This window comes from Portunus trituberculatus, chromosome 5, assembly GCF_017591435.1.
Source record: "Portunus trituberculatus isolate SZX2019 chromosome 5, ASM1759143v1, whole genome shotgun sequence".
NCBI classification, from domain to species: domain Eukaryota; kingdom Metazoa; phylum Arthropoda; class Malacostraca; order Decapoda; family Portunidae; genus Portunus; species Portunus trituberculatus.
The window spans coordinates 604,640-622,248 of NC_059259.1; the positions used below are offsets into that span (position 1 = coordinate 604,640).

Genomic DNA, 17,609 nt, shown 5'->3' on the forward strand with positions numbered 1-17,609 from the left:
ATTAACTTATCTCAGAAAAAAAGACAGAAAACATGTGCAATATAAATTAATATAATCTAAGACAGATCGGTTAACAGAATTGGACCCAGAAAACAAGAGCCACATGACCACAACAATTGCATACCGTTTCTATATCACTTAAACTTGAAGGTGCAATACTAATTAATGTTACCCTTCACCATAGTTACAAGTTCAGCCTCAGCCTTTCTTCACAGCTTCCTACAGACATTTATAACACAGCAACCATAATGCTGTAATGTTTCTATATCACTGGTACTTGAAGGTACAATACTAATTAATGTTGCCCTTCATCACAGTTACAAGTTCAGCCTCAGCCTTTTTCAACAGCTTCCTACACAGATAGATAGTTATACTGCAACCACAATGCTGTAACTTTTCTATATCACTTAAACTTGAAGGTGCACTACTAATTAATGTTACCTTTCATCATAGTTACAAGTTTAGCCTCAGCCTTTCTTTACAGCTTCCTACACAGATAGTTATAACACTGCAACCACAACTGCATAACTTTTCTATTTTACTTAACTCCTACAGTGCTGGGATGCATTTTTACCATGAGTTTTGAGTGAGCTTAGACAATTTTACTGACGTTAGGAAGGGTCTATGGAGGTCGAAAGATTAATGGCCAGGGTCTTCACAATTTTAATCCCCACGTGAGTTTCTGAAGCTGTATAAAATCAAATAGTGACCAGAATGAATATGGAAACGTGTCATAACATTGTAGGGATTAAAGATCGGGTGGTGATTTATTTAACCCCTTCAGTACCATGACGTGTTTTTGTATTCATTCCGTTTACTATTTGGCGATTCTATACAGCTCCAGAAACACAGGTGGGGATTACAATAGTGAAGACTGGCCATTAATCTGACCTCCATAGATGCTTCCTAATATAAATAAAATTGTCTAATCATACCCAAAAATCAAGGTAAAAGTGCATCTCAGTATTGAAGGGGTTAACACCATCATCATAAATTTAGTGTCACTGTTTCCTCTCAGCTTCCTTGGTATGAACAGCTGCTCTCTGCAATGATGTCCCTCTTCTATATCATTTCAAATTACTCACACAATTAAAAGTTTTGCCTCAACTTTTCAAAGCTTTGCAGATAAAAACTAGTGATTATTGCAATAATGTCGCTTTCCCATTTAGTTTGAAATGTGGCAATGATTAACTTTAACATTCAGCACAATCATTAGTGACGTGTGAAGCACCTTTTTTTTTTTTTCCTTTTTTTTATACCATGTGGGCTTTTCACGGGAATTTCTGGGCTAAAGGGAATACTTTTTATAGTACCTCCTATCTCAAAGTCCACACGCTAGGAAATCGTTGCCCCGAGTGAGGAAGCCTAACCTACACTCGGACCGTGGACAGGATTCAAATCTATGCGCTTGGAGATCCCTCAGATCCCAAAGCATGCATGGTTCCATTGTACAACGGCGGCCCCTTGCGGAGTAAACCTGCATCAGAAGTGTTGCTGAATGGCCAACCAAACAAAGCAAGGAGGGAGCCAGAAAGGATGGAACGAGGCAGTCGGACGCGTGCATTGGTGGAGAAAACTGTCACTCTCACCTTCCCTCACCATGCTTCTTGCATCAACACACTCTGTATTCAACTAATAAACTACACTCACTCGCTGTGTGTTTTGTGGTGCCTTCAACGATAAGAAGTTAAGTTCCATCCTTTCACAGCTTTCCAGGTAGACATCAAAGACAACTGTAATGATGTTAACACTTCTGTACTACTTCAAGATAAAGTAATGATTGATTCTACCATTCACTATAAGCACAAGTCTAACCTGAGCCTCTCTTAAGACACAGCTTCCTTCCTTTCCACCGACATACCATACAAAGCTTTCTAAATAAGGATGCAACACTGTAACTGCAATCAAGTCACTTTACTTTGGTTTACAACTAAGATTCCACCACTTGGCCTCACCTTCTCTACACAACTTCCTTAGTCAAGGTAAAACACAACTGTGGTCATACAACTTCTCACACTCAAGTTTACAATTCACTGAGATCCCTAAATGTCCAAGTTAATTTCTGCACAGCTTCCTCAGTAGAGATATAAATAACACTAACTGCAAGGGTGTCAATTTGCATACTAAAGAGGTTATATTGCTACCAAGATCCCTAAAAGTCAGGCCTCACCTCACCAAAGCTTCCTCAGTAAAGATGTAACACTAACAGCAATCATGTCACTTTTCACACTCTTGTTACCTTCTCCTTAAGATCCCTAAAAGTCTGGCTCACTTTCTCACCACAGCTTCCTCAGTACAGATGTAACACAGTAATTGCAATCACTCACTTTTCACCGTCAAGATTCCCCAAGAGTGTGTCCTCACCTTTTCTTCATAGGCACCAAAGAAGAGATGTTGCTTGGAGCACCACTGGGTCAGGACGAAATGCAGCGCTGACTGGCCAGACGGACCCGGCACTCCAGCCAGGAAGGTGAGGACGCCCTCCAGCTGTGAGTGCACCAGCTGGGCATACACCAACACCAGGTTCTGCACCACTGTCAGGCTCTCCGCTCCCTGTGTGGAACATAACCACTCACTGCTCAACTTTGGCACTCCAAACCTCCTTCACTTACACTTTGCACTCATCCACTCATCTTTCTTATTAGTTGCGCACACACACACACACACACACACACAAATGGGCAAGCCTCTTAATGTATGGCCCCTGTTCACCTAGCAGTAAATAGGTACGGGATGTAACTCGAGGGGTTGTGGCCTCGCTTTCCCGGTGTGTGTTGTGTGTTGATGTGGTCTCAGTCCTACCCGAAGATCGGTCTATGAACTCTGAGCTTGCTCTGTAATGGGGAAGACTGGCTGGGTGACCAGCAGACAACCAAGGTGAATTACACACACAGTTTATTCACAATTTCTCCTCAATCTTCACCATTTCCTAAACACCACAACCAATCACAACTGTCTCTCTATGAATCAGCTCAGTAATACTCCCACACAGGCAGACTTCACAGCAATACAGCACTAGTCCACAACACACACACAGCTCCATGGCAACTCAAGAGTCCCATTATACAGAATCACTCACAACCTGACCTGACACAAGCCAAGACTGACCTGCAGTTTGCTAAGGACGGCACGCAGGAGCAGGTCGAGGTTGTCGCCGAGGTGGTCGCCGGTGTGCCTGATGAGGGCGGTGATGAGTCGACCAACAAAAGTGGCTGTGTGTTCGCTGGTGGCTGGGGAGAGGAGCTGTGTGGCGACCTGCACTACATACTCCAGGCCTGACCGTCCCTCGGCATCACGGTACGCTATCACCTGTGGAGGGACGGCACAGTGAGACACTAACACCACTGCAACACCACACCCACAAATGAATGGAGGAAGGAAAACTATGAGGGGAAACAAAGAGAACAGAAGAATGGCTGGAGAAAGACTGAAAAGAATGAATGGAGGAGGGAAAACTAAGTCGAAACAAAGTGAACAGAAAAATGGCTGGAGAGAGATTGAAGGGGATAAATGGAGGAGAGCAAATTATGAGTCAAAACAAAGGGAACAGAAGAATGGTTGGAGAGAGATTGAAAGACAGAGAGGATTACAACAAAAAGAAGGAATAAATGTAGGGAAGAAAAGTAATGGAGCTGAAAGGGAGAGGAATGACAGGAATATACTGGAGGAGGAGATAGAAAACACAGAGACTGACAAAATTACAGCATGGAGAAACAGGAGTAGCTTGAGGGAGGAAACTAGGAGGTGAGAGGAAGGGAAGAAGAGAGGTTAGATGAAGTGATCAGAGGCATTGAGAGACTAACAGGAACATGGGATCAAGAGACAAGTGTAAGTAGAAGAGAGAGAAAACTGAGCTGAGAGGAAGGTGAGAGTGACAGGATTAGAACAAACTTGCATGGATAATCTTTGTGTTGACTTTGTAATGACGTTCACCATATTTTCAAGTTTGTCCTGTAATGTGAAGCAATGTGTAATGTGTGAATCCTGTGTCTGGCAGCAATGAAAACTAAAGGAGCTGAGAGGAAGGTGAGAGTGACAGGATTAGAGTAAACTTGCATGGATAATCTTCGTGTTGACTTTGTAATGACCTTCACCATTCTTTAAAGTTTGTCCTCTAATGTGAAGTGATGGAAGCAGTGTGAACCCTGTGTCTGGCAGCAATGTACACCTTCCTCACTCAGTGGTAGGGACGGCACTTCCTTCCTCCAGTGACAGTCTGAGTGGGTGTACAGCTAACTGCCCCTCATGTGCTTCCCTACCTTGCAGTGTTTCTACCTTACTTTGTTGAATCACCTCATGGACAGACAACACAAGGATACCTCAACCCAACAACACAACCAATCACTAGCTTTTTACCAAGCTGGCCACAGTATTGAGGATATTTGCTAGATAAAATAAATAAATAAATAAACAATAAATAATAAATAAACAAAAATAAATAAATAAAAACTGAAGCCTTGGATAATGCAACACCCAGTCCAGTGATTAAGGAGTAGCAGGAAAAGCAGGTTAGGTTCCTTGTAAAGCAGTCAGGGAGACACAAGGAAAGCATGGAAGCAGAAATGTACCTACCAACACAACATATTGAGGCCACACCGACACCTGGCGCTGCAGATGAGGGATGAAAGCAACAGAACTAAACACTTAGCTAATGTGTCAATTTGTACTGTGATGGACACTTTGGAACATGACTCTTTTTTTTAAGTAAGAGGGGAAAAACTGTCCAAGGAGAACATAGCAAAAAAAAAAAAAAAAAAAAAAAAAAAAAAAAAAAAAAAGGCCCACTTAGTTGCTAGTGTCGTTGTAGATCTGAAAGAGTTAGCTAAAATGAAGGATAAATGTCTTGAACCTTCCCTCTTAAATGAAGTGAAGTCATACAAAGTTGGAAATACAGAAGCAGGCAGTGAGTTCCAGAGTTTGCCAGAGATAAGTATGAATGATTGAGAGTAATGGTTAACTCTTGCATTAGACTATAAGAGTGCCATGTGTGCAAAAAGCCACTGGTTAATGAACGATGGTGGAGGAAGAGGCTCAATGCTGCCAAGAAATACAAGGATTGGCCCCTCAAGAAGTGTCACACTGTGCTGAGGAGTGATGGAAGCACCTTACAGAGTGGAGGAGGGCGAGCCAGTGTATTGCAGCTGTGGTTCAGGCCACCTTGACCACCACTGCACTGCACACACAACACCACAAAACGGTTACCTTCATATTTCAATGGTGTGTTGTTTTCCCTTTCATGGTATTGGAAACTTTTAAAGAACTGAGTATTTTGAACATCTTAATGACCATTTAGTGCTTTGAAGAGACACAGCAGAGATTTTCCAGCAAGACGGGGCAGGAGTGTCTTACCACACGACTCAACATGCAACACACGCCAACTTGATGACAAGTGAGTGAGCACACCACCAGCCCAGTGCTTCTCCACACACCATGCCTGATATACTTAGTGGTTGTAAATCTGCCAGTATTCCTTAAAAATGGCAATAAACTATACTTACTAACACCACCAGCCCAGTGCTTCTCCACACACACCACTCACACAAAACTTCTAAGCCAACATCACAAACAAACTTGACACACATGACCCCTCCACTCTCCAGACACTAAAAATGGAACTGTAAAGGTGCTGGGAAGAATCAAAGCCAGAAAAACTCTAAAATCTTGGTGACAGTATACTAAGTCACACTCAGACAGTCACCAGGGACAAACAAGTGCACCACAACAAACTACCACGGCAAGTGTTGGTATCTTTTGTCTTTTTGTGATGGGAATGCTACATCACTTTTGTCAATGCTTTTTTTTATGCAGGAGAGAAGCCAGCCAAGGGAGGGAGGGGGGAGGGGGAGGGGGATGGAGAGAGGGAGAGAGAGACAGATAGAGGGAAAAAAAAAGAAAAAAAAAGAAAGAAAGAAAGGCCCACTAAGTGCTCATTCCCTAAGAGAAAAATAAAGAGTTAGCCAAAACTAAGGAACAAATGTCTTGATACCTCCCTCTTCAAATTACCCATTGATTACTCATGCAAATTGTAGACTTAGTAGGGAGAGAATGCAAGGACACAATGAAACAAGTGAGAGGAAGGGTTAGCACACACACACACACACACACACACACACACACACACACACACACACACACACATATAATTTGCTAATGAATATTGGAGTAGCATTTCACTACATGGACAAAGAAATGATGAAGAAATTGATAAGTACTATAATAAGACCCAGATTGGAATATGCAGGAATAGTGTGGACCCCTCACAAAAAGAAACACATAAGGAAGTTGAAGAGACTACAAAAAATGGCTACAAGAATGGTTCCAGAATTTGAAGGGATGACATATGAGGAGAGACTAAAGGCTATGGATCTACCAACCCTGGAACAAAGAAGGGAGAGAGGAGATCTGATACAAGTTTATAAATTGATCAACAGAATGGATCAAGTGGATAATGAGAAACTGATCCTGAGAGAAGAATATGACATTTGAAGCACAAGATCGCATAGTAAAAAACTGAGGAAGGGAAGATGTCTGAGAGATGTTAAAAAATAATAGTTTCCCACAAAGATGTGTTGAGACTTGGAACAGTTTGAGTGAGGAAGTGGTGTCAGCAAAGAGTGTGTATAGCTTTAAAGAAAAATTGGATAAGTGTAGATATGGAGACGGGGCCACACGAGCATAAAGCCCAGACCCTGTAAAACTACAACTAGGTAAATACACACATACACACGCACACACACCTGTTCTGGCGCCACAGACACATATGCACGCAGACACTCTCCACCATTCTGCAAGGTGGAGTTGTCATCAGTGTTGAGTGTCCGCTGCAGCACGGCAGGGAAGGCCACACCCACCAGCTGCTCCCCGAGTGGTGGTGTTGACGACCGTACCATCACCTCCAGCATGTCCAGCGCCACCGCCTGCATGCCCGGCGGCACCTGCACACAAACACACCAGTCACTAAACTTGCAAAAACATACAATGAATAAATGATAAAAACAAGGATATTTGGGCATTTAGGAGAGGAAAGTAGAGAAAAGTTTGTTCTGATAAGGTAATGCTCAAATCAAGAAAAACCATAAAATAAACTAATAAAAATATATAATCAAAAGTAATGAAAACAAAGATATTTGGGTATTTATGAGAGGAAAATAGAGAAAAGTTTGTGTTCTGGAAAGTCAACACTGAAATCATCAACAATAATAATAATAATAATAATAATAATAATAATAATAATAATAATAATAATAAGAAGAAGAAGAAGAAGAAAAAAAAATTAAGTGAATAACAAAGGCAGAAAGAAGGTTGTTGTGTGTTTTGGTGCAACCTATACAAGACACAGTGGGAGTGAACCAACGAGTGACAAAACAAAGCACACCATAAGATCCTGTACACAAGTCACTCACCACTAAAGGAGAGGAAGTAAGAGAATAAAAGCAGCAGGAAGCAAGAAGGTGGTTGTGTCTTGCTGCAATCTATACAAGACACAGTGGGAGTGAACCAATGAGTGACAAAATAAGGCAAACTACAAGATCCTGCACACAAGTCACTCAACACTAAAGGAGGGAATAAAAGCAGCAGGAAGAAAAAGGTGGTTGTGTCTTGCTGCAACATACAAAGTCACAATAACAATGAATTAATGAGTAAACACGAATCAAATTGCTTAAAATAAAGTAAATGAATCAAAAGGAGGCTGTTGACAATTTCACAGCAACACCCACATCTCACTAACACACAAATAGATTACTAAGAACATGAAAGCATAAGAGAATGAGTGAAGCTGCAAGAAACTGTCAGGCCTACATGTGGCAGTTCCTGTATGAGCAAAGTTACTTATCCCCTTCAGTACTGAGACACAGTTTTACCTTGAGATTTGTGCACACTTAGACCAGGAGTGGGCAAACTTTTCAGTGCTGGGGCCACATTAAAAAATCACAATCTTATAGAGCCACATATTATATTAACCCAAAATCATTAAATATTTAAAATACAAAATTAAAGGCTTCTAAAGGAAAAGCCACTCTAACACACTTGCCAGAAGAAAATTAAATGCTTCAATACTATTTAGCATTTCTTATTAACTTGCTCTTTAAAATTTACTAACATTTGTCAGGCCGTAGTTTGCCCACACCTGAACTAGACCATTTTATTGACATTAGGAAGGGTCTATGGAGATCAGAAAATTAACCACCACAGTCTTTACTATTGAAATCCCACACATGAGTTTCTGAAGCTTTGTAGAATCACCAAATAGTAAACAGAATGAATATGGAAACAAGTCTTGGTACTGAAGAGGTTAATTCCATCAATCATACCCATCCACAAATTCATCTAATCTTCTCTTCAAGCTCCCTATTGACTCAGCAGTAAATAAAGGCAAACACCCCTGAAGATGGGAGGGGAGGGCAGGACAGAGGAGGCTAATTCCATCTATCATAACCATCCACAACTTCATCTAATCTTCTCTTAAAGCTCCCTACACACTCAGCAGAAAATAAAGGCACAGACACACCCCTACAGGTGGGAGGAGAGGGCAGGACAAAGAGAGACTATTTGTGCAAGCTGGGACAAGATGGAACACTGCGCCACACCAAAGTTTGTCTCCTGGGAAGTGTATGCTCAATATAATAATGAAATAAAGTAGTAAATAAATAAAATGGTTAAATGATGAAGAAAGACGAGGATATTTGGGTATTTATGAGAGGAAAGTAGAGAAAAGTTTAAGTTCTGGAAAGTTGGGTATTCATAAAAGAAAAAGTAGAGAAAAGTTTATGTTCTAGAAAGTCAACAATAAAATCAATATGCAAAAAAAAAACAAGAATATTTTTGTACTAAAGGGAAAAACTTGATCTGAAGTGAACAAACCAGACAACAGACACACCTTATCAGTGGAAGCTGTGAGTGTAGAAGCAAAGGAAGGGATAAAAATAACCTGCAGTGTACAAAGACAGAAGACACACCTTATCAGTGGAAGTAATGAGTATAGAGACAAAGAAGGGATAAAAATTAACCTACAAACAAGACAGACAGCAGACACACCTTATCCATGGAAGCATTGAGTGTAGAGACAAAGGAAGGGATAAAATTAACCTACAGTGTACAAACCAGACAAGACACACCTTATCCATTGAGTGTAGAGGCAAAGTAAGGGATAAAATTAACTTACAAACTAACCTACAGTGTACAAACCAGAGAGCAGACACACCTTATCAGTGGAAGCATTGAGTATGGATGCCAGGGTGGGGATAAACTTGGTCTGCAGTGTGGTGGAGCAGGCAGGACTAGCACACAGCTCCCTCACCACATCCTGCACCAGCGCCACCAACACCGGGTCATTGTTAGCCTTGATGAACACAGCCAGACACAGGGTGGAGATGCGACCCACGTTGGCTGCAGTGAAGCTTGCATCCACAGACACCACAGTACAGCATGTCTCCAGAATGAGAGACAGCACCTCAGAGGACGCTTGAGTGGCCAGATTAACAAGGCCGTCTAGGATCGCTGGGAGGTACGCCTGCAGTGCTCCCGGCCGCCCACTTCCCTTGAGGTAGTCGCAGAAGCCCCACACGGCCCTGGGGAGTGGTGGTGGTGGTGGTGAGGGAAGGTAATGGAAATGAGAGGAGATGCAATGTGAGTTATATTTTGACAAATTGCATGAGAGAGAGAGAGAGAGAGAGAGAGAGAGAGAGAGAGAGAGAGAGAGAGAGAGAGAGAGAGAGAGAGAGAGAGAGAGAGAGAGAGAGAAATTAGTAAAAAAAAAATAATAAATAAAATAATAATAGTAAAAAAAAGGCTTTCAAGTAATACAAACATTTAGACCAAAAGCATTCATTCACTTCAATAAAGAAATAAAGCAAAAACAAAAATTAACTAACTATCAACAAAAACAAACAAAACAAACAAAAAATAAATAAATAAGAAAACACACACACACACACACTAAACTGAACACCACCCGACACTTCACCATTACCACACCACACCACAACCACACACTCACCCTGCACACACACCACACCACACAACCACACACTCACCCTGAACACACACCATACCACACCACACTGCACATCACCATCACACCACAGCCACACACCACTACTACACCACAACCACACACCACCATATAACAACCACACACCACACCACACTGCATACACACCACGCTACACCACACCACACTGTACACACACACACACACCACACACTCACCTCACGCCAGACACTCGGATGATGGGGCTAGGGCTGTGGTTGAGGGCTGACACTGTGGCCTGCAGGAAGCGGTCTAGCATTTCCTCAGTGACTGCCTGACCAAACCTGCTGCCACACCACAGTGCTCGCCCCGCCAGGAAGGGAGACACTGCACACCAACACAAACAACACAAAGGTCAGTCAAGATTGGATTGATTGAAAGAGGAAGGCGCCACAATACAGCAGTCATGTTATGCTGGTACAGTTTCCTAAACAGCAAGTTGAAGTCATGGTAGTAGTGACAATTGTGATAGGAGGTATAACTCTAGTGAAAATGCCCAACCAGAACACTGCAGTCACTTAATGCTTGAAAGAGGAAGGTGCCACAACACTGCAGTCATGTTACACTGGTACAGTGTCCTAAACAGCCAAAGCAACACCTTCTAATAGTGGTAGTAGCAACAATTATGATAGGAGGTACAGCTCTAGTGAAAATGCCCTACCAGAACACTGCAGTCACTTAATGAATCTACAGTGTCCAAAACAACCAAAACAGCACCTTGAAACAGAGGTAGTAGTGACACAATTGTATGGGGATGCAACCCTAATGAAAATAACTCATAATGCCCAACTCTAAGTAAATAAATGCTTGATGTGGAGTGAAGAACAGGTACACAAGAAGTGGGTGAAAGAAGCATAGGTTTATATTATACAATTATGTTTTCCCTCGCAAATAAATGTTTTTAATCTTTAATTGATTTATTTTCTTCTACATAAGAGTCATTGGCCAATGGCAAAGCAAAGGCTCACTAGAGTGCCAGTGGCTAAATTAAGGTCAAAAAGGATCATTGGAAGTTGAAGGAGGTCTTGAAAACTCCCTATTCAAGGAGTCCAAGTCAAAGGAAGGATGAAACACAAGCAGGCAGGGAATTGTGGGAAGACTATCAGGAGAAAGATGAACAACTGAGACTGGTTAACTCTTCCATTAACAAGACAAACAGAACAAAGGTGAAAGAGAGAAGACGGCAAGTGTTGAGCAGTGAGGTTGCAGGAGAAGGATGGCAAAGAACAGGGCTCTGAGGAGTTATGAGGAATGTATTGAGTGATGAATAAGATCGAAGAGTAATGAAAATATTATATACAGTAAAATCACAAATCTCAATCATAACTGGGACTGAAAATACTGATAGAGATTCAAAATATCAAAATGCAACATTAAATTATCATGGCAAAAGATACAATTGGGACTCACGGAATACCAGAATACAAAGCAGGCAAGAATAAAAAGACAGAGTGGACACGGTACAAAATGAGGCCAGACAGCAACACCTCACCTCACACAAAGTTAAATTCTCAAGGCAAAAGACACAATTGGGCTCACAGAATACCAGAAAATAAAGCTGGCAAGAATTTTTCTTTTTTATGAGGGGAAAAGAAAAAGAAATTAAAAAGAAAAAAAAAAGGAGGCCCACTCGAGTGCCGGCTCTATACAAAGGGAAAAACGTCAGCCGAAACTATGGAGCAAATGCCTCGACACCTCCCTCGTAAAAGAAGACAAGTCGTAGGAAGTCGGAAATACAGATGCAGGGAGGGAGTTCCAGAGTTTACCAATGAAAGATATGAATGATTGAGAGTACTGGTAAATAAAGAGACAGAGAGGACAGGGTACAAAATAAGGCCAGGTAACAGTGCCTCACCTCACACAAAGTTAAATTTGTATGGAGAAAGACACAATTAGGCTCACTGAATACCACAATACAAAGCAGACAAGAATAGAGAGACAGAGTGGAGAGGGTACAAAATAGGGCCAGGTAGCAGCGCCTCACCTCACACAAAGTTAAATTCGTATGGAGAAAGACACAATTAGGCTCACTGAATACCACAATACAAAACAGGCAAGAATAGAGAGACAGAGTGAGGGTACAAAATAAGGCCAGGTAACAGCGCCTCACCCAATAGAGCACAAAAGAATGACAAGACTGGAAATCACAAAATGCAGAAATAAACGGAAAAAGTTAAACTTGTGTTGGTGAAATACAAGGCAAGCCAGAAGGGAAATACAGTGAAGCAATACAAATACACAATACAAGACAAGCAAGAATATGAAAACTTTAGCTGGAAAAAAAAAAAAAAAAAAAAAATGACAATACAAAATGTGAAATAACAAGAGCCAACTTGACAAAATACAAAAAGCTCATAAGAAAGGGATCACACTCACCTGATAAATGGATTAATAATAAAAAAAAAGAGAAAAAGGAAAAAGAATTGGACTGACACTACATAACAGGATGGAATAAAACTTTGGCTTGACAACACAAAGTAAAAGACAGGATGACACAAAATGACCAGGCAAGCAACACAGGTAAGCCAACAAGCCACAAATAGAAAAGAAAAATGGAACAAGAACTAGAGTAACACTACATAACAGATGGAATAAAACTTTAGCTTGACAAAATATGCAAAGATAGGATAGCACAAGATGACTGGGCAAGCAACACAAACAACACAGATAGCCCACAAGCCACAAGCAACACAAGTAACAAGAAGACAACAATGCAAGCAAGCTACTATAGTCTGTCTACTACAAAATGGCTCCTGGATTTAAAACATTGTAGATAATTGATAACGTAATTGATTTGATGTGAATAATACTTGAATTTCTGTTGATCAAAGCGCTTATTACAAGGACAACTCACGGTTTTCCACAAGAGACAACCATGCATTCCTTATACCATTCAAATCGAGATCCAGGAGCCAACAAGCCACAAAGCCACAAGGAACACAAACCACAAGCAACAAGCAAAAACCAACACAAGCAACACAGCAAACATCAAACACAAATACTCACAGTTTGGGTCAAGGTCAGCCAGCACCACTGATTGGATGAAGTGGGTCACATCGAACTGGAGTTGACCCTTGGCGACCTGGTCCAGAATGAGGTCCCGAACTGACCCCAAGGCAAGCATGACAGCCTCATGAGTCTTCCACCAGGCAGGGTCACCAGCCGCTCTCTGCCCAGCTGCTCTCTCCAGGTGTCTTCCCACGGCCACCACTAGACCCTGCCCACACTCTTCAGCAAGCTCCTGACACAATGCCTGTACACAAACAACATTGCTTACCGATCATCACCTCACCTCTCACTCACAACACAACCACTACACCAACACTCACAACACTCAAAACACACCAACACTCACAACAATCCACCACAACACAAACAACACTGCTTAACCTAATCTGATCTCTCTCTCTCTCACACAACACACCAACTACAGATACAGAAGGAAGGGAAGGGAAGGGAAGGGAAGGGAAGGGAAGGGAAGGGAAGGGAAGGCATTTCTCCATTAGTAAGTTTGTAAACCCCAGCCACTCACACCATTCCACTCACGTCCCAAGTACTGAAAAGCTCCTGAGACATGAAATGGTGATAGGGACTGATGGGGCAGAGACAAGTGATGAGATGGGAACTAGGAGTGAATGAGAAGTGAGATAATATAATGGGTCCATTTTCCTCAGACTTCACCCTTTTATAGCAGTTACACTTCACAACCTCAAGAAATCTGTGATTTGTTTCTTTTTCAACATTTCACACAACCTTTACGCCTAACATGACAAAAGACTCCTCACAACACAACTGCAAGCTTAACAACACACAGGAAGTCAAGAAACACATTTTTTAAGTATTTCTCATCAACGCCATGACAAAAGACCTCTCGCAACACAACTGCAAGCTCAACAACACACAGGAAGTCGAGAAATACATTTTTTTAAGCACTTTTTAAGCCACACACATTTTTACTTTGAGGTTCGTGGCAATAATAAAAACAACAAAACTCCATGAATCAAGTAGGCCTCTCATAATTTTCTTGTTTTATATTCCTCTTGACTGATTTTCTCCTCTTAGATAACAAAAACAACAATAAAAACAACAAAACTCCATGAACTAAGTACAGCCTCTCTTAATTTCCTTGCTTTATATTTCTCTTCACTGATTTTCTCCTCTTAGATAACAAAAACAATGAAAATAAAACTCTATTAACTTGTAGCCCTCTCATCATTTTCTAGTTCTATAATGCTCTTGACCACTCACAGACACAATCTTCCTTTTCTAAATCCTCCACCTTCCACCTAAACCACCAACATGCCTTCAGGACTCCAAACCTCCACCTTCACCTAAACCACCAACACGCCTTCAGGACTCCAAATCCTCCACCTTCACCTAAACCACCAACACACCTTCAGGACTCCAAATCCTCCACCTTCACCTAAACCACCAATGCGCCTTCAGGACTCCGCCAGCTGTACAGGAGGTGTTGAGTGACAGGTGAGAGAGAACAGGTGAGAGTCTGACAGGGAAAGATGAGAGGAGAGATAGACTACAAGAGGTGATAAGTGGATGGAGAGAGAAATTAGGAGATGGGCCAGCCAAAATGTTTCTCTTCCAAATTCTCCACTTTCCACATCTAATATTCCTCTTCCACCTTCCACACACACACACACAAACTTCCTTCCACCTTCCATATACCCAAAGTCTTCTTCTTTCACCTTCAAAAATGCAACAAAAACAATAACAACAACAAGCCTCACCAATAGCAGAACCTGGGCCAATATTCCTCCACACACACACATACACACACAAACAAACCTCCTTCCACCTTCCATATACCCAAAGTCTTCTTCTTCCACCTTCCAAAACACAACAAAAACAATAACAACAACAAGCCTCACCAATAGCAAGTCCTGGGCCGATATTCTTCCACACACACAAACACAAAATCTTCCTTCCACCTTCCACACACACACATAAACTTCCTTCCACCTTCCACATACCAAAAATCTTCTTCTTCCACCTTCCAAAATGCAACAAAAACAATAATAACAACAAGCCTCACCAATAGCAGAACCTGGGCCAATATTCTTCCCCACACACACATATACACACAAACAAACCTCCTTCCACCTTCCACATAACCAAAATATTCTTCTTCCACCTTCCAAAACAACAAAAACAATAACAACAACAAGCCTCACCAATAGCAAGTCCTGGGCCGATATTCTTCCATACAAACTCCCTTCCACCTTCCCCATACTCAAAGACTTCCTTCCATCTTCCACATACCCAAAATCTTCTTCCACCTTCCAAAACGCAACAAAAACAATAACAACAAGCCTCACCAATAGGAGGTCCTGGGCTGATATTCTGACAGAGTAGGCAAAGCTGTCCTCGTCCTCATCCTCCACGAAGGCATCAGGGTTGTTGCTCCAGTTCTCAATCTGAAGGAGAAACACAGCCATTAAACAGGTGACACTAGGAACAACAGGATTAACAAGGCAAGGTAAGGAACACAGGACAGACAAGGTAAGGTAAGGAACACAGGATGGACAAGGCACGGTAAGGAACACAGGATGGACAAGGCAAGATAAGGAACACAGGACAGACAAGGCAAGGTAAGGAACACAGGATGGACAAGGCAAGGTAAGGAACACAGGATGGACAAGGCAAGGTAAGGAACACAGGACAGACAAGGCAAGGTAAGGAACACAGGACAGACAAGGTAGGGCAAAAAATAGGGAGGAGGAGGAGGAGGAGGAGGAGGAGGAGGAGGAGGAGGAGGAGGAGGAGGAGGAGGAGGAGGAGGAGGAGGAGGAGAGAGAGAGAGAGAAGAAGAAGAAGAAGAAGAAGAAGAAGAAGAAGAAGAAGAAGAAGAAGAAGAAGAAGAAGAAGAAGAAGAAGAAGAAGAAGAAGAAGAAGAAGAAGAAGAAGAAGAAGAAGAAGAAGAAGAAGAAGAAGAAGAAGAAGAAGAAGAAGAAGAAGAAGAAGAAGAAGAATTAGCCATACCATTTCTTTTTGAGAGCGAATGTTCTTGTTAAATCCACGTCTCTCTCTCTCCTACACCAGCAATTCCTACATATCCTGCCTTGATAATACAAACACACATAAAGACATCACTATCTGAATAGGACTTTTACTGCCATCTCTCTCTCTCTCTCTCTTTTGTAATCCTTTTTTTTTTCTATCTTTCTCTCAAGTTCTCTTCTTTGTTTGTTTTCCCAGCCTGACTTCTCTAACACCCTGTTCCGTCCTGCCAGTGATGTGTGAGTCCCAGCAGCGCCTCACCTGGTCTTCTGTCATCTGCATGTAGAGGAGCAGGAAGTAGACAAGATCAGCCACACCGCGCCTCACCAGCTGCTTGTGTTTGGTCGTCTCCACTAGCGCGTGCACAAACTCAAAGATCGTGAACACCAGATTCTCAAAGCCAAGCACCTCCCCTGAAATGCACAGTCAACATACAGTACAGGTGGTTGTTGGGATTCACTGCTACATACACTTGGGAAGAGAGGTGTGTTTCTATTGAAGGCTTTCACACGCACGCACGCACGCACACACACACACGATATAAGCTGGTACAAAAATGCTGGGAAAAATCGTTGTGTTTTATTGTTTGGGGAGCATATGTACGTACACACACAAGCACGCACGCACACGCACACATACACACACACATTACTACCATGTTCATAATCTTCATATTAATGTGATGTTTTCCTTCCACTTCATCTTCCTTATCTCTCTCTCTCACTCTCTCTTAATCCTCCCACTTCTGTTCTCCTCTCTTAAAAATTGCCAAACTCCCTCCTTTCCTCTGTCTCTTTCTCTTCATTCCTCTTCCATTCCCCTCTGAATAAATCTCTTCCTCTCTGCCTCACCACTTTGCATGTCTCACAAACACTTCTCTGCTCTCAAAGTAGTAAGATGCATTTACCTTCTACCTGTTATCAAAGTACAGAGAATAAATTTTTTTGTGATGTGTTGTTTTGCACATTCTGGAGGCAATTGAGTTGCTGCACACACACACACACACACAGATCCTCAAGTTACCACTGTGTTCTGTTCCTACACCACGTCACACACTAAGTCTCAGAGCCTGTCTAAGTAAACACCAGCAGTCCTTGGCTCACCTCCACTACAAGCTGTGGTACTGTGCTCTGGATAAAGTAAACGCATGAAGACTTACAGCAGGTGAAAAATAATTAAATAAATCAGTAACCCAAATGAAGGACCAAAGGGAAATAAAGAATATAAGTCTGGACACCCATAAACCAAGCATTCCCTGTATATTCATTCTCTCTCTCTCTCTCCTCTATTCTCTCTTTCTCTCTGTGTGTGTGTCTCACCGTCCGAGTCGACAGGGTCATCTGCGTCCTCCCTGGCATTGACGGTGGTGTTGACATAGGTCTCAGCGCTGGTGGTGAGAGTCTGCCACACGGGCCCCAGCACCTCCCCCAGGTACTGCCCCATCTGCTTGGGCACGTTCTTCATCAGGACGGTGAGGGCTGCCGGGGACACAAGGTAAGGCTAGAGTGGTGGTGCATATTAGTTCCTCATGTTAGAGTCACTGGACAAAGGTGACAATAATGAG

The 17,609-nt window shown here is 42.1% G+C and overlaps 1 protein-coding gene across 1 annotated transcript in view; it reads right to left on the reverse strand.

Annotated features, from left to right (window-relative positions):
- Nucleotides 1–17,609, reverse strand: part of LOC123516079 (importin-9-like) — a 47,424-nt gene that overhangs the window by 14,889 nt on the left and 14,926 nt on the right. The window contains exons 6-14 of the mRNA XM_045275132.1: nt 17,365–17,523; nt 16,307–16,458; nt 15,364–15,462; nt 13,037–13,283; nt 10,210–10,357; nt 9,203–9,569; nt 6,738–6,935; nt 3,109–3,309; nt 2,365–2,553 (exon numbers count right to left, since the gene is read on the reverse strand). Of these exons, the coding sequence (XP_045131067.1) occupies nt 2,365–2,553; nt 3,109–3,309; nt 6,738–6,935; nt 9,203–9,569; nt 10,210–10,357; nt 13,037–13,283; nt 15,364–15,462; nt 16,307–16,458; nt 17,365–17,523 (1,760 nt within the window). The remainder of the gene's footprint in view (nt 1–2,364; nt 2,554–3,108; nt 3,310–6,737; nt 6,936–9,202; nt 9,570–10,209; nt 10,358–13,036; nt 13,284–15,363; nt 15,463–16,306; nt 16,459–17,364; nt 17,524–17,609) is intronic.